The sequence below is a fragment of the Anser brachyrhynchus genome (genome assembly GCF_964034855.1).
Source record: "Anser brachyrhynchus genome assembly, chromosome: 21".
Taxonomy (NCBI): Eukaryota; Metazoa; Chordata; class Aves; order Anseriformes; family Anatidae; genus Anser; species Anser brachyrhynchus.
Genome location: NC_137714.1, coordinates 6,045,855 through 6,067,189, shown reverse-complemented (window position 1 = coordinate 6,067,189; position 21,335 = coordinate 6,045,855). Strand labels below are relative to the sequence as shown.

Sequence of the window (21,335 nt, the reverse complement as noted above, 5' to 3'; positions counted from 1 at the left end):
AAATCGAGTTCTTCTGAAAAGAAAAACCCCACGGTGCGAGCATTGCGGCGGCTGGCTTCCAGGCCCAGGGATGCGCTTGAGGAAAGCAAGCTGTGTCCGTCCGAGGCAGCCTGGCTTGGCCTCCCAGCCTGATCTCACAGCACTGACCTTCGCGGCGCCCTTCCTCGCCAAAAAAACATTCAGGCTTTTCCAGCTCCCAGCACCCAGGGTGGCCAGCGAGCAGGGACAGGCAGCGGGATGCCGTTTTGAGCAGGAACGCAGCTTCCACCTGTCCCAGAGACGCCCCCGCGCTCCCTGGCACATCCCCATCGCACGGGGACAGCATCCACGGGACCCGAGGAGGGCAGGGGAGGCCCCCAGGTAACGCTCCCTGCTGCTTTGGAAGCCCCCAGCTGAACGAGCCAGCCGCAGCTCAGCACCCCGGAGCCTCCTGGCTCCGAGCAGCTCCACCAAAACCGAGCCCCGGTTTCTCTCCGGAGACGGGGAAGCTGCAGGGACCAACCCGGGACCTTAAAGCCCTCCAAGGTTTTGCCATCGATTTTGCCCAGAGGCATCTCAGGAGGCATGGGAAGAGGGATTTGGCACGCACAGGTTCTCCTGCAGCACACAGACAGCGGGTGCCGGCTCTCCTTCTGCCACGAAACTCTGGGCTCAGCCAGCCGCGTACTTCCCCGGGTAAAGGGGGTGGGAACACCCAGCCTTTGATGTTCCACCGAGCGGCTCCAAAACACAGAAGGACTACAGGAGATAAAAAAAAAAAAAAAAAAAGATGACAAACAAGCTGCACAACGGGCCACATCCGGCAGATACAGCGGGAAAATTTCATTTCCATGGAACGAGCTGCACGCGCTCCGTGGAATAACCGACGGCAGATGTTTTCCACGCCCGGCGCACGCTGCCCTTCGCAGGCATCACAGCAGGCTGGGTGGTACGGGCTGCCCAAAAACTGCATTAGAGCATCCTGATAAAGCTGTTCCCTACCAGCACGCCCAGCTTCTGGGCGAGGCGGCTTCCCCACGGCCTTATCTCAGGCTGCCCAGGCAGCCGGAGCCCTTCCCAGGTGTCCACAGCTGGACGTCATCCAGCTGCTCGCTCGCACGGTCAACAGGCAGCGAGCACAAGTGAGCGGCTGGAAAAATTCGGTCTGAAAACCAGTCCTTACCCATCGCTAACGTGGGTTCTGGGAGGCAGGGTCGGTGCCAGAAGAGCACAGCAGCTTAGCAAGACACGGGAGGGACCAGCGGGTGCAAATCTCTCCACGATCCACACCTGAACCTCCCCAAGAACCTGCTGTCCCCTGGCTTTTTAGATGGCCACGCGAGGTGGGCAGGGTGTTTACTTGGCCACGGTTCCCACAAGCATTACGGAAGGACAAAAGCCTCTGCTACCAGAAGCAGCAGGACTCGTGCCGCTGGCACCCCTCTTATCCCAGGGTGAGCTCCTGGGCTGCCAAACCTCAAGGACTCGGTCCAAGGGGTGAGCCAGGGCTGGGAGCAGAGCTGGCAAAGCCACGCAGAAACCTGCTTTCCATGGGAAGCGCCTCCAGAGCATCCTCCAAAACCGTCCTCCAAGGGAAGCATCTCCAGCCATCCTACTTCCACCAAGCAGAACGGGGCTTGCTCGAGAGCTAAGTATACGCCTCAGTCCCTACGGGATGCCGACAAACCCTGGCAATAGGGCTGCAGGAGCCCTGGTAATATCACGGGGTTTGCCCAGCCCTCTAAGAATAACTGCTCTGCCTATGAGCGCATCGCAGGAATTCGCTTCCTCCTGCCCACCACAGCCCTGGTACCCCCAGGAGCTGGGAACCTGCTGCTCCGGAGCGGGCACAGGACGAGCAGGGGATTGCAGAGCATTGCCTCAAATGGAAAAATCGCCTTTTTTTTTTTTTTAAATATAAAGATTAGGAGTTTCATCCCCAGCTTCCTGCAGAGAACAGCGCAGCGCCGTGCCTGGTGCCATCGGAAAATAACCAGCGCTTCTCCCCGCAAAGAGATTAAAACCTTTTTATATTTACAAGGAGCTGCAGGAGGAGGGAACGGGGATGCTGCGGGGAGCGTGCGCGCACGGGACATCCCACTTGGGCTCGCCAGGCACGAGCTGCCAAGCCAGGGGCATCGGGACGGCAGAACCCCATTCTCCCCAGCACTGAGCATCCCATTGCAGTGGCGATCACGGGCAGGCAGCGCTGCTTTTCCTTGCTGGCAAACCCTCTGCAAACCCCAGCACCGCGGCAGCCTCCCCGGGGAGGGTTCACCCAGCCCAGGCTCCCTGCACAAGTCCCCACAAGAAGCCAAGCAGGGATGCCAGCTGCTCTCCGTGGCAGCCTCCCGCCCTAACCACCAGCCCCAGCCCTCGCACCAGCCTTCCCCACTCCCTACCAGGGGTGCCGCCTCCGGAGCCCTCCCCATCCACACCCTCCGACAAGCTCCGGCGGTGTCCGAACCCTCCCGGCGCGGCGCCAGCGCTGCGGGGAAGCCGCCAGCACCTCCGCACGCAGGCGCCTGCGTCTCGGGGGGGTGCATAGCTGGCATTCCAGGCTGGCAGAGCTCTCTGCCACACGCCATCCACCTGACCAGGGTGTGCATGCCACGGCAGGTTGCGAAGGGGAGCACGCAGAGCTTCGTCGGGGCGCAGCACGGGGCAGGAGGCTGCTGCGCCTCCCCCTGCGCGTTTAAGGGGCCTCGCGGCTCCTGCTGCGGGCTCCGAGCCTCTTCAGCTCAGCGCTGACGAGCGAAAAGGTTTCCCCCTTCTGCCAAAAAACAGTCCTAGCAGCGCAGAGGGAGGGAAGAGGTTCACCCAGCCTCACCTCTCGACCCCAGATGGGGGTCTGCCAGCAATTAACACCCCACTTTGGGCACCACGAGCTGGGATGCGCGCTCACGGGGGGACTCAGCACGGAGCAGGGCAGGGAAAGCGCACCGAGGATGGAGGATGGAGCACTACCCACTGCTCCTGCCCAGGGAGACTCACTGACACGCTGCGAAATAGCCCTGGCTGTGTAGATAAGAGAGGTTTTTCTGGAGGCGAGGCAATCTGTGCCACTCAGCCTCCCGCAGCTTTCTCCTCCCCTGCTGCCTTTCCCCTGCTCCCGGGCGCAGCAGGCGACCGAGAGGCCCTGTCCCCAGCAGGGCTCTCCTCCTTCCCACAGGAGATAAAGGGCAGAGGGCAAGCCCCCAGGAGGAGGTTCACCTGGCACCTAGGGTTTTGGCTTCCCAGCTGTGGCACCACGCATTGGTGGCTCCTGTCTCGGCCAAAAAGGAGCGCTGCAACCCGCCGGTTGTTTGAGGTCGAGCCCACGTTTTTGGGTAAATTCAGGGGAGAAGGCAGGTGCCCACAGGGCTGGCACGGTGCAGCAGGGAAAGCTGCAGGCAGGAGAGGTCAGGCACTGCCGGTGTTTGGTCCTTACCTCCCCCCGGGTCTCCCCATCACCCCCCTGTGCCTACAAAGCCCCTCTCCACCTCCTCATCTCCCCCCAGTGCTTTAGGGAAGGGTCTCGCTGTCCCCTCCACCCCACCAGCAGCTCCCCCCCCCCCCCCAAAAAAAAAAAAAAAAAAAAAAAGCAGTTATTAGGCATGTTTCTGCAGCCCAGCGACCTGCCCAGCCTTGTGCTGGGGGAGCCACGTGCCCGCCCTGCAAAAAGCCAGCGCCCGAGCATGCAGCAGGCGTGCAGCCTCCGCGGGCTCACGGGGCACACGAGGCCATCCCGGCGGCACGGGGAGCCCTGCAGCTCCGGGACGGGAGCCTGGCTCAGCACCCACCTCCTGGCTCAGCACCCACCTCCTTGGCCTGGGGGACAGCCCAAAAGCAGGGTGCGAGGGGCGCCCAGCTCGCCTCGGGGGGTGCTGCAGGAGCAGCCCAAGAGGACACCGCGGTTCACAGCCCCCCGGCTGCTGCCGTCAGCGGATGCTTAAATGAAGAGTGCCCGAAATGAGCGGGCTTGCCCCCAGGAACACCTCCCCCTGGCCTGGGCATCGCTCTTCAGGACTTCCTCAGCCAGAAAGGGCTTCATTTACACAGCCGCCCAACAAGTGATGGAGCCACCCCTCCTGATTTCGCCTAACCCCTTTCCAGCCCCTTATCTCGTCCAGCTCTTACAGCACCCAGCCTCCACGGGGACCTTCCCTCCCCGTTTCCTCGTGCCCAAGGCCACCAAACACGAGACCTCTCAGCGAGGCAGCAGAGCCGGTGGCCAAAGCCATCCCCGTGCGCACGGGGGACAGCGATGTCCCCAGAGGCGTCCCCAGAGCTGGCTGTGGGGCGAGCTGAAATTTCCCTCCCCCTTCCCAAGCTTGTGGGCCGCAGGAATTTGGCACCCGGGCCAGGGACTTACCCAAAGGCCACACGAACACGCCCCGGTGACCAACGCAACCTACGGAGAAGAGGTGCCAGCCCCGGCGGGGCCACCCGAGCGTCCCCGTGCCGCCGTTTGCAGGCAGCCTCACTGCCCAGGAATGCAGCAGGGGGCTGGGGGGAAGCACTTGGGGCAGAGAGCTGCTCCCGGTAAACAAACCCACAACAGACCCGGCTGCTCCCGGAGCGCAGCAGGGGCAGAAAGCAGCCCCAGCACCCAGCCCGAGCCTTGCTCCGTGCCCCTCTCCTCGCCGGGACTGGTTTTTACTGGAAGGGAACGGTGCTGGGAAGCAGCGGAGATGCTCACCCCGATGGGGTTCGCGCAGATCGCCGCCACCGAGCTTCCCCCCGGCCCTGCCAGGCGCTGATCCTGCTTTATCTCTTGGATAAACAGCATCAGTTGGAACAATTTGCTCAGGGATTTCACCGCTGCCTGAACAGGCAGCACGGCGCAGCAAGCAGAGCCGAGGGAAGCCGGCTGCGTGCAGGAGCTGGGCTCATCAAACACAGCCAGATCCTGTTTTCTCTAAGGCTGGCTCCCCAGGACGGAGCACGGCTGTCCCGAACGCAGCCACAGCCCCTCGCCAAGCCCAGAGCCCACAGATCGGTCCCAAAACTCTGCTGCAACCATCTGCTCGGGTTGAGAACTCATCCAGTCTGAGCCCGTGGCACCGGTACCTCCTTTGGGATCTCCGTGTCTCCTCCAGATGCCTCCCACCACCGCTCACAGCGGAGCCGCACGGAAAACAAAATTCCCTTTGGGAAACTGGAGAGCTCGTGTGTCCCAAAACGATGCCACACGATGCCAGGCACCAGACGTCCCCCAGCCGCACGAGCATCCCAGCACCAGCCGTGCCTTCCCCTCCCGGGACAGCCACCAAGGGGCAGAACGAGGCACCTCTCGCTTTTCAAAGAGCCAGAAGAGGGTCAGCAGCGCCCCGGCACCGCCGCCAGCGCCACGGGGGTGACCCCGCTTGCTCCCCCGGCAGCAGATCTCGCCCCGGCGGGGCTTATCCGCGCCGTACCTGGCTGAGCTATGAGAGGAATGCCAGCCCTGGCCGCCCGCCTGCCAGCACGGGAGCGGATTAAGGTTTATTGAGCAGGAGGGTGCAGGGGAAGGGCCCCGGGACAGAGATGTCCCACCCTCTTCTACGCCACCCCACCACCGCTTTGGGACCGACACTGCCTTCGTACAGCAACTCCTCCTTCACGTTACAGAGGCGCTTGAAGGCCTGAGCTGACTCGAGGCCCCGGAGTATTGTTTTTTTTCCCCCAGAAACCGAGCAAGATACGGTGCTTTTTGGCTGGGGAGAACCGTGCCAGAGCCAAGACAATCAGAGCTTGGCAGCCGGGCGGGAGCTGGCGAGGAGCGGCGCCCTGCTCGATCCCACACCGCCCCCCGGCCCCCCTCCTGCTGCTTGGGGGCTTCAGGGGGACCCTGAGCTCGGGCGACCCTTTGCTTAGGGGAGCTGGCTGGCCTGGTAGGAGCACGCGTACACCCAGCCAGGCTGAAATCTGGGCTGGGATCCTCCTCCTGCCACAAACACCCCCAGCACGAAAGGCTGGGAAGAAACCCCAAGGCCCGTTTGCCCCAGGTGGGTGCTTGCGTTGGGCACCAGGCAGCACCCACACGAGGCCAAAGGGGCTCCGAGCATCCCTCCCGGTCCCTGACCCCACAACCAGACCCAGCTGGAGCATCCCACGCTGAAAGCACACCTCTGGTCCCCGCAGAGCCCACAGCCCCCTTTTTATTTCCACCAGCACGGACCTGTCCCACCGTGTTACGCTGCCTGGTGGTGCTACTCACACCTTCCTGTGCTACTCACACCTTCCTGTGCTACTCACACCTTCTCGTGCTACTCACACCTTCCGAGGGCTACTCACACCTTCCGTAGGCGCTTGCTGCAGAGGACTGGAGCCTGCTCTGAAGACAGGGAGCAATAAGAAGGGGGAGCTGCAGCACCTCCGTTTTGTAGGAACGGATGAGTTGCATTTGTAGGATTTACGCTGGAATACACATAAACCAGCTCCAGCCCTGCTCTGTTGTGAAGGAGATCACGGAGCCCGATTCCACCGCGTCTTTTCTTCGCCTACTCCCGCAGCCGGCTGGGATGCCAGCAGTTCACAGGGCTGGGAAAGGAGCAGCCCGAGGCTTACAGGCCACGAGCACGCTTGGCAGCACACCCTCGGCACCACACACACACCATCAGCGTGCTCCGGGCTCCCCGCTGCTGGCGCCGGAGTCGGGAACGGGCTGCAGGAAGGAGCCCAAAGCACGTCCCCGCTGCCAGGGCACCCGGGGCTGGGTCTTGGCGGGGAGCAGTGCCCGGGGCACCCAGAGGTGACACAAAAGCATCGAGGGTGGCTCGAGGAGGTGGCAGCAGCGATGCCGGCCGGCCCCCGGAGGAAGATTTCGCTGTCATCGGCTCTGCTCCCACGTCGGGTGCCAGCAGCCCGGCTGGGAGCAGGGCTCTGGTGTTCCTGCTGCCGTGCCAAGCGCTCGCCCCGAGCGGTTTGGATGAGGCCAGGGCCAACCCAAAGCCCCTGGGTCCAACCCAAAGAGGCAGGGGCCTCAAACGGGGAACCAAGGACCAGGACTGGGGCACACAACTGCAGAGATGCAGAGCTCCTCAGCCTCTGCTCCCCTTGTTTTACGTGGGTATCACCCCCAAATCGAAGCTGCAGGGGCGCAGCCAGGCCTGCAGCTCCCTGCAGCTGATTAGCATCCCCGCAAGACGGAGAGCACAGCCAGCAATATTTCCTGATATCAGCCAGAAAACGCACTTAGAGCCCGTCAGGATGACACGGCGCCCTCCGGGAGCACGGAGCTCCCTCCCAGCCTCCACTGCCAGGGCAGGGAACAAAAAACGAGGTGGGAAGGGGACGTCGGTCACGCAAGAGAGGCCTGCCGAGCCATTTTAGCCTGCTTCCCTTCTCCTGAAGTGAGATCCTGGAGTAAAAAATTTTAAAAAATGATGCGCATGGGCTTTGGGGAGGACCAGGGAGGGACCCAGCCTGTGCCACCCCACGCCATTAAAGCTTGCCATGATTTGGGAGGCAGACGGACAGAGCTCCGAGTGGCTACGGGACATGGGAAGAGCCAAGGGAGGAAAAATTGAGGAAAAATTCAAAGTGAATAAGGACGAGTGGTCCGAAGCCTCACATCCTCTCCTTCGTTTTGCAGTCGGTGCTGCAGCCAGACTGAAATTAGCCAAATCGGGAGTCAATTGCTGAAAGCACTGGGGTCCCGTTTCCTTTACCAACCAAAGAAAAGGATCCCGGGGAGCTGGAAGTGCAGGACAGAAGCAGCTGCCCCAAGAAAAACGCGCGGCTGGAACAGCCTCTGTGGGGAAGGAGCAGCTCGAGCCCCTCGCGGAGCGCAGCCCCCGCTCCCCGAGGGGAGAGGAGCCCCCCCAGCGCCCCCACCCACCCCATCAAAGAGCTCCCCGGCCGCTGGAAGTCACCCCGAAGGAATGTGGGACCTCTGGGGAGCGCTCAGCAAGACGAACAGCGCAGAGCCGTGCTGCGGGGCGAGGATTAGCGAGCAGCAAGCCCGGGCGGGCGCAGGGGCGTGCGGCCGGCGGCTCTGAGAAGCAGACGGCCCCCGGCCGAGGGGCAGAGCCCCAGCATGGCTCCGTGTGTCCCCTTTGGAAACCGAGGAAGCCCCCACGCATCCCTTCCGCGGGTGTCCTGGCTGTTCCCGGTGCCCACGCACGGCAGCAAGCCCGGGACACGAAGGGAGCGCGGCTCCTGGGGCGGGCGGCGGCGGGTTGCGGCTGAGAAAAACCAGACCCGAGCTCTGCCCCTGCCAGAAGGATGGGGCTGCTCGGGGCTTGGCTGCTGCAAATTGGTCGCGGAGGTAAAAGGAGACGGATTTGTAGCTGGGCTCAGCCCAACCTGCACGGTTAAACTGGGGCTCGCAGCAGGTCGGGAAGCGACAGGAGCAGGGCGCGTTCGGGGCTGTGCAAAGAGGCAGCAGGCAGGGAAAGGAGGGGCAGGGAAGGTTTGGGCAGGTTTAACCTCCTGTTAAGCTACAGTCACCCTGAGCTGGTGACACGGAGCCAAAATTCAGGAACGAAAAGCAATGGTCGGGGCAGAAGGGCTCGGTGCACCGCCTGCAGCACCAGCAGCGCTGACCCCGAGCACACGAGGTGTAGGGCAGGCCCCCAGCCCTGACCCAGCTGGAGGGGGGACACAGCTCCCCATTTTACACCGCAATGAGGCGGAAAAAATCCCACCTGGCTACAGGACCTCGAGGAGACGAACGCTTCTGCAGAGCCAGGTGATGCAGGGGATGCTGCTGCCAGCCCCCAGCCCGCTGGCGCTCAGCTGGAGACGCTCGGAGGGAAGGAGAAGCCAGCCTTGGTGGGAACAGCCCGCGGGAAGCATCCCACCACTAGCACCCGCTGCCTGCAGCCCCTCAGGAAGGGGGATCCCTTTAATCCTGCAGCCCCCCGTGCCACCAAAGGCTCCACGTGCCCACGGGGTAGCTCCCTGCAGCAGCCTGAGATACCCTCATGCCAATATTACCGAGCCCCAAACATCGCAGAGCAGAAAGAGAGGATGCTGCGGGGACCAAGAGCGGGACAGGGACACGTTTCAGCCTGGTCCCATATGGGAATTCGTAATACCTGCCTCTCCACTTGTCCTTCCCACCCCACGTCCCTAAGGAAGGGAGGGATAAAAGCCCACCGGAGGCGGCAGCAGCGCAGAGCCTGCAGGTGGGGGCTGCTGGCACCGCTTGGAGCAGGACCGTGGCTCGCTACGGGATGGACAAGGGAAAAGCAGCGCCACGAGCACCCGGGCAGGGACCAGCACTCGCCAGAGGAGCGCAGCCAGCACCACGGAGGGGGATGCTGGCCGGGAAGCCCCAGCTGATCCCGCAGGGAAACGCGGCGGGACGTGCTGGGCGCGGGGCCGAAGGAGCCTTCCCGGAGCAGCAGCCTCCCCCACCAGATTAAAATTCCGTAGGAATTTGCTAAACAAGCCGACTCCCTCAGCTACTGCCCGACACCCGAGGGATGTTTTCCATTACCACCACGCGAGGGAAAGGGGAAGGGGGGGCAGCAGACCCCTGTGCCTGGTCCCCAAAAATCAGGGCTCCCCCCTGCCCCAGTCGGGGCTAAAACGGGGACAGGGAGGCTCCTGCAGCATCCCCAGCACCGGGGCCTCATCCAGCTCCGGCTGCCCCAGCACTCAGTTGCCCCCCCCAGGGTTGGGGGGCAGGAAGGGGGCCCCCAGGATTTCGCAGCTCTGGGCTCCCCCCTCTGGGTTTACTACATTTTTACAGCTGCCGGCTGGTTTTCTCGCCCTCCCGAGCCGGAGGTGTTGATGCTGTTCTCATTATCTTCAATTCAAAACAGAGCCAAGAAGAGGAAGAAGAAAAAAAGAGAGGGGAAAAAAAAAAAAGAAATGGAAAAAAAAAATCCTTCTTTAAGCAGAAACCCACACACCAACCCTTCCAGCCCCCTCCCTTGCCTGTTTGGAGAGACAAAGAATTGCCAGGGATGGATTCAAAAGAAATCGTTATGGGGTGAAGGGCTGCAGAGACCCGGCCATGGGAAGTGACCGCGGCCCGCATCACCTAACACGAGCCCGTGCCAGCGATTTCCTTGCTGAGAGGAGCCTACTGTGCATTTCCTACAGCCCCTGGAAGGGGCCTGAAAAGGAAATTTTGCATGGGCTGGCTTACAGGAACAAAACATCTCGGTCCTGCAGAGGCACGGACCTCGAAGGAAAGGGAGGAGGGAATAAAAGTGAAGAGGGAGACGATGAAACGGGGCGGGCAACGTCACTTGGAGGTGCTTTCAAAGCCATCCCGCTCCCAAGTCCACCAAAAAACTTTGGGCACGGGGTGAAAGAGGGATTTTTCAGCAACCATCGGGCTCACCCTATAGAGGAGGGAGCTGGAGGAGAGGGGGGTGCCATCTGCCTGGGTGAAAACACGGGAGAGCCGAGGCTGGATGCGGTTCTTCCACGGGAGTAATTAATAGGGTTGCCACAGAGATGAAGAGTCAGGAGGGTTCTGGACTGGCTATAATAAGGATTTTAATGAGAGCTAAGTGACATTTTTAAACATATGGAGCATCTGCAGCACAGCGCATCTTGAACGCCAGCCAGAGCCGAGAGCTTCAGTCCGGGCATCTATCGGGGGGAAAGCGTCCCCGAGGGCTGCTGGCGTCCTCATGGCAGCACCTGCAGGCACCCCAGCAGCTCTGCCCCGTGGCCAGGAGCCCCAAAAAGCTCGGGAAGGGCTGGGCACACCGAGGGATGCCTCTCCCAGCGCCGGACAGACCCCTGTGGGGGTGCAGAGCATCACCCCCGGGCTGCCCCACCACGAAGGATGCACCCATCCCAGCCAAAAGGCTCAGAGAAAACCCCACTTTTTGCGCCGTTTCCCACCTCATCCGAGAAGTTGAGGTGAAAAAGCACGAGGCAAGGAGCTTCTTGCAGGCGTCCTGCCCTGGGATGGGGGCTTCGAGCCACCGGCAGGGCCTGCAGTCACAGCACCCCGTGCCCGAGGCTGTCGGGTTTCCCCACGCACTGCGCTCACGCACGGCTTTTCCCAGGGGGTTCAAAGTCCAGCCCGATCCCCAAAGCCCGCACAACAATCTCAGCCGGGGCTGTTGCACCCGGGTTCATGCAAATCATGCCTGGAAGGAGCCCTGGCTTCTCATTAACCAGGGCTCCGCCGTGGCTTTCGGCTGAACTTCCTTCCACCCAGCCAGCTCACGCTGGAGTCAGCGCCTGCCCCTCCCACACCGCACACAAAAATCTCAATTTTCTCCGAGTGGAGCCGCGATCAAAGGGAAACACGAGCCAGGCACACCCGGGGAACATCTCCCGGGCTCCAGAAGCGGGTGCTCCATGGCGCTGTCAGGGGATGGAGCCTCAAACACCCGAAGCACTGCGACTCCAACCCCCTTTTTGCAATACCGAGGGTTAAAAGGCACCAAACCAGCAAGGCTGTGCTTCACCGGGTAAATCTTCTCCCAGAAAACCTCATCCAGATGTCCCAAAGAGCAAGGGGAAACCTGCACGAGGGTAGCCCTCGTGCGCCTTCCCGCAGAGGCAGGAGCGAGCATCCCCCTTCGAGCATCGTCCCAGCCCCGGGGGGGCTCCTGCAGTCCCCGGGGGGCTCCTGCAGCCCCCTCGCAGGCTTAGCTCAAGCCCTACATTTCGGCTGCAGCCAGCCGGAGCTCTTTTAACACAATTAAACATCACCAAACCGATCGCTGCTCCAACCCCCAACCTGAGCTGTTTCACAGACTCGCCCTGGTTTGAACCCCCCTCCCCTTTTTAGGGCAGGAAAGGTTTTTGGTCTCTAGGATTTTTCCAAGCCGCAGCGACGGGAGATGAAGATTCTCAAAACATCCGTGTTTTTTCCATCCAGCTGCCACCATTCTTCCAATTCCTTCTGCAAAAGCTCTCCAAGGTTTGTTTTTAACCTCGGAGCGCAGCGTCCTGGGCAGCTTCGCTTTGAACCCTCCTGTGGGGAGCTGATGGGAAACAAGTCCTGGAGCTAAATTCTCAGACTCAGAGCTCAGAAAGGATTCCCAGGGCGGCAGGAGCAGGTTCTCATGGCCGGTTTTTCACGGCCTCCCAGAGCCCAGCTCCTCAGCTACGCTGGGCAAGTCGAGCGGAGCTCACGCACACCTCGGGAGAGGCGTGAGGTTTGGGTACAGCTGAAGGAAACCTCATTTTTGGAAGGGTCGATCTGTCCCGGGGTGCAGCCAGCATGCAGGATGCGCACACAACAACCAGGCTTCCAAGACAGGGATAAAAAGGGAAAACAAGTCCAGGGGATGTGACAAGGAAGGCGGCTTTATCAAGGCACTGGAAGAGCTGCCAAACCAGCCTGAAACAGCACAGAACTGCTGCACCTCCCCTGCGCAGCGCTTGGAGATGAGATATTGGCAGCTCGGGGCTCCCTGGTTTTTGTTTTTTCCTCCGCAGGGGTCCGGGCAGGTGTCACCAGCCTGGAGAAGGCAGGTCCACCACGCACGGCCAGCTCCCCCCAGGCTGTTTTCCAGCCCTCGCATGTCCCCACTGCTGTCCCCAAGCCCTGGGCATCTCTCCGCGTGCCCGCAGCGTCCCGCGGAGCCCTCGGGATGAGGGCCTTAATTAAAAGGAGCAAAGCGACTGGAAAAAAGGAGAGAGACGCAAAGAATCGCCTGCTACCTGACATCAAGAGAGGGCGTCAGCATAGCAGGGAGGGAAAATAAACCCACGGACCTGCGATTTAATCACAGGGCAAAGAGAAATTGCAAACAGGCCCAGCTCTGGCACCTCCAGCTCCCTTGCACGAGAGGTCACAGAGCAAAACCTTCGCAGCAGGACGTGCTTATGGGAGGACACGCTGCTTGCAGCCCAGAGCACGCAAGCCCCACGCACCTCTCCTGGCACCAGCACGCCTGTAGGGCCGCGGGGCACAGCCCCACAGCCCTGTTATGCTCTGTAGGAAGAGCTGCAGGATGTGTCCCCACCGTGGGGACAGGGCTCGGTGCTCCTTGTCCCAGCCCAGCTGGCCAACACGGCCAAATGCTGCACACGGGGGTTTTAATCAGCATCGCACTAAAGAAACCAGTTTTGAATTTCCCCCGTGGAATAGGGGAGCAGGCGCGGGTCCCACATAAATTCGGAGTCAAATCTATGGTACAGGACGAAAATCAGATCCCTCGCCATCTCCTCTGGGCCTCCAGGGACAGCCTCCCTCACCACAAGTGGGAACCACCCAGCTCAGCCAGCCCAGCGCGCGCGACGCGAGCGTGCCAAGGAACACAAAGCTGGGCGAAGACAGAATCCCTCCGAGTGTTTGCTCAGGTTTAACAAAAAACCCACACTGCGCTCCTCCTCCTCCTTCTCCCACCCCCCTCCGATAGGGCCGATGCCTTTGGATCGCAGTACAAAATGGGTGCGTATCTGCTAGGAAACCTCCGGTGTCTCTCCCTCTTGCAAAAGCCACTCGAGACGGGTGCCGCTGTGCTGAGCTGGCACTTTCCCAGCCCCGGAGGACTTGGAGCTCGGTCGTTTACCTCCGGCAGCCTTCACAGCTGGAGAACGGGGTTACGGCCTCTGCTCTGCACATCCAGCGGGGAGGAGGGAGCCGCGCTGCGTGTTTGTTTGTTGCCTGTGCAGAATTCCTGCATTCCTGCCCTTGTTTACTCATCTGCTCTCGGGACGTGCTCAGACCCCACAGAGGGCTTTTGGGGCACCGCATTCCCCCACGAGCCCGGAGCTCTTGCTGGAACAGGACGAGCAGAGGGAGGAAGCAAGAAGCCAGCGAGTGAGGGATTGCAGAAGTATGTTTTCGCGGTGGTTGGGCAACCAGCTCAACCCTCTGCAGATCTGCTCTCCGCGGAGGCATTATTCCGTGCCTGGAGGTCCAGGACCCCATTAAAGAGGGCGCACGGGCTGTCCCCCACTCGCCATTTCCCAGCAGCTGTGTTGTTGCACCCACGGTGCCAGGATCTCAGCCACCTCCTCGGCACGGGAGCCGTCCCGCGGAGCTAGAAGAGCACCACGAGCCAACTCTGCGTGCATTTCTTCCACGAGCTCAGCACACCGTGACCACCCTCCCTGCACGACACTTTTGGGTATGGGCACAAAGGCACTGAGGAAAAGATGACGCACACAAGGGACACCGAGGCTCACCACAACGACACAAAAGCACTGCTCATCCCCCCCAAATTCCTAAATCGCTCGGCTTGGTTGCGACCTGGTTACACCCCGGGGAAGCAAGCTTTGCCCCCAAGGGGAGCTCAGCCGGCTTCTCGCATCCCTGCACGAGTCCGCAAGGCTGACTTAGCAGGCGCAGGAGCTGGGAGTCGCTGTGATGAAGGACAGGCCTTCACCACTGGGTTAACTCGTTAACTTTTCAGCAATAAACCTAAAAAAAAAAAAAAAAGGGAACTCAGGTGTGAGGAGCCTGAACTCCCCAGGAGTGCCAGGACAGGGCTTTGCAGCGGGACCTCTCCAGCCCCATCAGATGCTTTGCAGAGGGGGCTGAGAGCCTGCATAAATCCGGACCAAAAAAATAACACAAACCAACATCACCTGGCTGCAATCACCACCTCTAACAAGGTCAATGCCAGGCACCATCCCTTCGATAAGCAAATCCACAGAGCAGCCAGGCCCTGCCCCCAGCACAGCCAGGACAAGCGCGCCCGCCCCGTGGCCAGCGGCACCGCGTGCCAAAAACTCGATGGCAAGCCCCGAGCACGCCCCGCTCACCTTCCACGCAGTGCTCCACGTCCTCCAGGTTGCGCAGCGTTATCCGCATGAGGCTGGAGTTGAGCATCAGCTCGTTGCGGTGGGCCGGCCACATGTACTGCGGGGCCGGGTTGACGAAGAAAATCCGCGTGTCCCCCGTCGAGACTTGGTTGTCGCAGATCAGGGGGTCCCCGAAGCCGCCAATGACCACCTTGTTGCCGCCGTCCAAGAGGATCTCGTGGGTGACGATGTCTTTGCCTTTCAGGTAGCGCCACACTCGCACCTGGGACAAGAAGGACAAGGAGAGGGTGAGAGCTCCGCGCAGCCACGACCCGGGGAGGCCGGCGCCTTCCAGCCCCGTTTGCTTCTAGCCGTGCTGTCACACGATGCTCGGGCGCAGCTCGGGCTGGCAGAGCCTCCCCGCAGAGCTTGTTTCATTAGGCAGCCCTCTAACAGCACAAAACGCGTGGGCAAAGCTACAGCAAGCACCGTTTCTGCCAGAATCGCAGCCAGCGCCCCAACACGGGCACTTGGGAGCCCTCGGGAGATGGCAGGGGCGAGGAACACCCTCAGCCACATGGGTTTTTCCCAGCAAGGGACTCGCTCCCCTATTCACATCAGGACACATCACTGCCTCTCAAGCCCCCAAATTCACATTTTGTTCCTGCCTCTCCCCCCCTGCTGGTACAGGGAAAGCCCTCGTGCCCAGGGACAGGCAGGAAGGTTTCCTGTGCTGGAGCAAAAACCTGCTGCAGAAAACTACCAAAATAAAGATGTTCTAAGCAACTTCTTCCCCTCCACTGTTATTTTAGCCTTTACACCCACAATAACCATCTCGGCTGCTGCACAACCAGCTAGGGCAGCGACGCTGCTCTCCAGCAGCGGGCACTGCATGCAGCCAGGGTGGGCAAAATACTAATAATCAATGAGAACTGCTGCCCATTGCTGGTAAGGAACCCAAATCCCTAGCAGGAGCCTCTCTCCTGGGCTGGGTGCTTGCAGACCCAGCTCGCCCGCCCCCGTGCATCGCCTCTGTCCCCAGGGACCCCGAGGCAGGTCCCCAGGCAGCACGCAGGTCTCAGCCAGAGGGATCCCCCTCCACTCCCAGGGGATCTTCTGGCTCTGGCAAGGCACCGGTGGCTTGGGAAGACAGAAGGCAGAGGGGATAGCACTCCACGCAGAAATGGCAAAGGAGATTTATTTTGTTATAAATGACTGCAGACAACCTGCGCATTAGCAGACCGGAATTGCTAAAATACACAGAGGAATTGGCAGCAGGAGCCGGCTTCCCCTAAATCATCCAAATTTCTGGAAGAAGGAAAAAAAAAAAAAAAAAATCGGTCCTGGCCACAAGAGTCGGTCCCTCCCTCCCTCTCCTCAGCTCCCAGGCCAGCCTCCCTGGACCTCCACCAGGCACAGACCTCCCCATTGCCCCAAAAGGGAGCTGCGCAAAAATCTGCTGGCCAGCCCCGCTCCGGCACCACGCTGCCCCCAAAAACACCCACAGAGGATGAAAGCAGCAGCCCTAAAATGAATGATTTATTGCTCACGTGATAAGAGACACATCCCCAGCCACCCCTGATGGGCCAGAAAGCCTCGACGTGCTCAGGGCGTGCTTTATCTCCCCCTCCACCGGCACCTCCACCAGCTCCAGGGCCTCGTCCCCTGCATTCTCCAGCCGTCTCTGCTGCCCAGAGAGCACTTCAGCACCCCGTGCCAAGCACCGAGGAGGCCGGGGAAGCGGAGGATCGGCGATAAGGAGGCTCTCGAGCCTCCCTCTGGAAGAAGCACGCAGGTGTGCACCCTAGGAGCGCAACCACAAAGGGAACGCAGGGAGCAGAGGCGATGTTGCGGGCAGGTCTCTCCCACCCCAGGGGACACCAGGGCAGCAGCAGTCAGTTGTTCACGCTGCAGACCCTATTCTTGCCATATTTTAGTTCTGTGGCTTGCTGCAGATGAGGAGGAGAGCACAGAGCAGACATTATCCCCCTCCAGAATGAGCCATTCTTGCAGCTCTCCGCGACCGCAGCTCGCTGGCCCCTGCCCCGCGCGGCCCTTCGCGCGCATTGTGCTCCCCTACAGACTTCTTTGGGGCTGTTCAGAGGGAAAAAAAAAAAAAAAAAAAAAAGACTCTCACTCCCTGCCAGATGCCTCCATCCCATTACTCAGTGACTACAGAACATGCACACAAAAATCCGACGCTGCAGGGTTCAGACATGAGGGTTACAAAAAAAAGCGTTGGGGGCTTGGGGGAACGTGAGTCTCATGAGCTTTAACGGATCTCGCAACTTTCTGAAGATGTAAGTCCAGAATTTCAGGGGTACAAGCTCAGCGCTACCTCAGTCCCAAGCAGGAGGCTTCAGGGGCCGTGGACATCAAAATCTGCCCCCACGGGACCAGGAGGCACACGGTGAGGATCTCAGGAGGTGCTGTACCCATGCGCTCATGCACAGCTGCCTCCAAGGAAGAAGGGAACCAGCTCCCCTCAGACCTAAGGGGATGCCCTGAGAAACCAAAGGACGAGGAATAACTCATGGTCAGGCTGTCATCCTGCCCCACAGAGCCCAAACTTGGGGTGAGACGAGCCGGGGAAGCGACGCCTCCTGAAGCTACCCGCCCGACAGCCATGCACAGCCCCGGCACCCATGGCTCTGGTCTCGGCGCCGGCAGCCGAGCAGCAACCAGAGGGAGCTTCAGCTGGCGAGGGAGGGGGGCTGCGACAGGCAACTTCCCTCCCTCCTATCTCCTGGGAACCCCAGCGCTCACACCGAGACATCCGCTCCCCGCGGCACCGAGGAGCCCCTTTGGGGACACCCGCCTGCAGGGCGCCCCGGGGTGCCGAGCGCCACGAACCCCATCCCGCACGGCTCCGTTGCGAGCCTCCTGCCTCGCCGGCACTGCCGGCAGCTCCCCGGGGTGCTGCTTCTCCCCGCAGTCAAGTCAAGACACCTTCCTTCGGCTGCACCGGCCCCACCTCCTCTTCCTTCGGCAGCGGCCCCGCAGGGCGAGCGCTCAGGCTGCAACAAGGTGAGGTGCGGGAGCAGAACCCAGAACACAAAGGGAACAAAAGGGTTGGGGGGGGGAAAAAATAATAATAATCAAGAGAGGCAGGCGGGGAGAGCACCCCGAGGGTCCTGCTGGAAGGTAGCACTCGGGGCATTTTCACAGTTAGGTCTTCGGGGGAAGAATGGCTGAAGCCTAGCCCCTCTCCTGAAGCAGATGGTAATTTGAGTTAATTAGCAGGGCTGTTGTAGTCATAGCTCGCCGAGCCAGGCCACAGCATTCACAAGCAACATCAGAGTCCACCAGCTTTCTCCCCACCCTCATCCTCTATAATGAATGGCCGGGAAGGCACCAAAGCCCGAGCGATTACCTGTAGGGCATCCCATTCATCACCACGCACAATTAAGACCTTGTTACTGGTGACTCACTGGCTACAGCACGGATGGGGGAAGAAAAGGGAGAGAGAAAAAGAAAAAAAATAAAAATAAAAATAAAAATCAGGAGCCTGGTTGCCGAAGGTCCCTTCCCCATGGCAGCCTCGCTCACTCTTTCACCACGGAGCACATAAAACACTGGATTAAGGCTGTTTTACAAGGCTCCTGGCAGCTGCGGGAAGGTGCAGCGAGAACAGTGAGGACTTTATTTAGGCAGAACCTCGCAGAAGTAGCTTTTAAGTGCGGTGCAAACCCGGAGAGTAAAAGCATTTTCCAGCACACTTCGGGGGTCCGGCGCAGCGGGGAACGGGACCACCTGCATGGGCGGCGCTGGGAAGATGCTTTAGGGACACAAACCTTGGGCTCGTGGGGTACCCAGGAAGGTGAGCAGAGCCCTCAGAAGAGGGCAGACACTTGGGTCAGAGTAGGAAAGGTCGCCAGGAGACCTCGGCAGCCCTTTCTGCAGGAGTTAGTAAAGCACCAAGCCTGCCTCCCCCAGCCCTTTCCACCGCTCTCCCCCAAAACGTGGGCTCCATTGTTCGGAACAGGATCCACATCCTTCCCAACGCTTCCTATAGCGCGTATAGAACCTGCATCTGTCCTATAAATAGGAGCTCCCTCCAGAAATATCAGGTCAGAGCAGAACAAGGCACGGCACAGGGCTCAGGAGCAGGGAAGGACAATGCCGGCAGCAGGCTGCAAATAGGCTGAGCAGAGCGAAAAAAAAAAAACAAAAAGTCCAGGGCCCCAGCAAGGAGCAAAGCCCTCGTTCCCAAGCCAAGTCCATCCCTGGGCGAAGGGGCACATCAGCATCACTTCGAGGAAGAGGAGACCGAGAAAACTCCTAATTATGAACCCCTCCAGTAGCACCGAGCGGCTGGTAGCTATTTCAGGGTGTTCCTCTCCCATCAGCCTCCCATTTCCATCGCGCTCCCTCTTCAGATATCAAAGGCCCCGGCGGGGAGGGTTTCGGGTTTAGCTGGGGAGAACAATGCAGGGCTGCAGCACGCAGCCACCCGCGGACCACCCAGCACCAGCAACGCTTCTGGGGGTGGGCTCGGGGCAACTCCTCCCGCACACTTGGCCCTCGCGCTTCCCGTGCAGATAAGGAACCCGTCGGGAGATAAGCGCGGCATTCGGAGGCAACCTCGGGGTGTAAGGAGCAGCGAGCAGGGGGCTGGAGGGGGAAGCACACACGTGTCTTCTCGCCAGCAGGATCGCTTCTGCGCCTTGACTCATTCCGGCTCAGCAAAGCACCGGGGTCAGGGCAGGAGCCAGCGGCCAGGTTTAATGCCAAAAGCGCCCCTTTTGGGGTCAAGGTGCTGTGCAAGAAGCAGAGCCAGCTGTCAGCCCTCGAATCCACAGCAATTCCCAATGCTCGGGGAGATCTTAGAGTAAAAACAGGGTTTTGCTGCTGCAGAACTACTCCTTCACCAGTCACGGGCGTCACGCAGCTAGCAGAGATTTTGATTTATCCCTTTTCAGGTCCTTACGACACCTCAAACCCCGTTTCTTTCCAAACCCTCTATGCACACCACGTAAAGGTCCCTGGAGAGGAGCACCGCAGCCAGGCGTTACGGAAGTTGCAGTAAATGCCACCGGGATGGGATGGGCGCTGCCACGGATGACAGGAGATAAGGCTCTCCTCCTTTCAGTTTCTTTTTAAGGACTGGAAAGAAACCCTAGGGGAAGGTTCTGGCCTTCAGGAGCTGCCACAACCCAATTCAGAAGAAGAAGGGCCCTACAGTTAACCCTGGAGTAAGTGGCACAAACCTCCGCAGCATCACTTGGGACAGCTTTAGGAAAGAGGAGCAGGAAAATACCTTCATGAGCTGAGCAATGCCACCTGGGTTTCAAATAAAGCTTCCCCACACCAGGTTCCTCGCCCCGCGGTGCTCCCACTTGTATTTGATGGCACCCTCCCAGAGGCAGGGCTGCTGAGCAAGCAGCTTTACCACCACAGGAGCACGGACAAAACATTTTTCCCGACCCAAAGCCTGCGTGGATGAAGCACGGATTTTTACACCAGCTAGGAGGAAAGGACCACTTTTTTTTTCAGACGAACACCTCCCGCCTCGCACTACAGCCCTGCCCCAGCATCAGGCGGCCCGCGCCCAGCCATATGTGCCCCAAGCTGCCACAGGACGACACCGGCTGCTCACAGCGGCTTATTAGTTTTCCACGTAGCACCCAGGATGTGCCAGACACGCCGCAAACATACGGTCCCTGCACCAGCCCGGAGGGGCCGCGATCTAATTTACGCGAGCAGGGTACAGATTGTACCCTCCGGTAGCGCGGGGGGCAGAGCAGGGGAAGCAGGCGTGGAGCAGCAGGCACCAGCTGGACTAGACGGGAGCTTTTCCACTAGTTTCTAGGGCCGAGAGGTCCTCCAGAAGCGAGGACAACCCCACGGTTCAAATTAAGGCCGGGCAGACCTTTCCCACCAGCACGCTGCTGGGCATCACCAAAGGCCCCCTGCAGCACCAGCACCCGTCGGGGACCTCGGCGTGCTTTAGGAGGGGGAAAAAGGGGATGGGGAGAAGAGGCGAGCGAGGCAGCAGCAAGTCCTCGCAGGCAGGATTCCTGCCCTGGGAAGGGTTAAGGCAGCCAGCACGTTTTCTGACAACCAGGCGGATGGTATTTCAGGTTGCTCGGTACTTCACCGTCTCGCAGCTTAAGGCGGTGGGGGGGAAAAACCGTAGCCAGAGGCCAGATTCGTAGTTAAACAATAGCTCGAGCTAGAGGAACTCAAGATGCTGTTAAAGCAAACAGGGAGCTGCGGCTGCAGCCAGCGAGCGGCTCCGAGCACCTTCCGCAGCACCCGGAGCCCTCCCGAAGCGCAAAGTTGGGAATCGGCTCGGCGCGGCGCAAAGCGGGGAAATGCCCATAAAAAGCAACCTCCAGAGGTTCCCCCTCGAACCAGGCGGCGGAGCAGCGACGGGGCGAGCCTCCGCAGTCTAAAAATACCCTAATTACCCACCGAAGCCCTCCCGTTTCGACAATAAAAATAAATAAAAACCAAAAAACCCACACGCGCGCCGGCGGGGCGCGAAGTTTCCCCCTGCGCCCAAGCTGGGGGGCGCGCCCCCCGAGCCCGTAGGAGCACCCCCCCCACCCCCGGCCCCCCTCACCTTGCAGGAATAGGTGTGGTGCACCGGGTCCACGTTCATGATCTCCTCCACCGTGCCCGTGAGCACCACGTTGGCCTCCTCCTCCCTGCGCTCCAGCTCCCGCTCGGGGCAGCTCCCCCCGCCGCCGCCCAGCGCCAGCCCCAGCGCCAGCAGCGCCAGGGCTCCGGCCGCCCCTCGCCCCCCCATCGCCGCCGCCGCCCCC

General features: G+C 60.6%; 1 protein-coding gene across 4 annotated transcripts in view; it reads right to left on the bottom strand.

The window, feature by feature from the left end:
* AGRN (agrin) overlaps positions 1–21,335 on the bottom strand; it is an 81,384-nt gene extending 60,049 nt beyond the window's left edge. For 3 of the 4 annotated variants that reach the window (XM_080564590.1, XM_080564591.1, XM_080564593.1), the window contains exons 1-2: positions 21,134–21,335; positions 14,587–14,848 (exon numbers count right to left, since the gene is read on the bottom strand). In XM_080564590.1, coding sequence (XP_080420716.1) covers positions 14,587–14,848; positions 21,134–21,319 — 448 coding nt within the window. In that variant the 5' untranslated portion in view covers positions 21,320–21,335. The remainder of the gene's footprint in view (positions 1–14,586; positions 14,849–21,133) is intronic. The other variant, XM_080564592.1, reaches the window with a different exon arrangement.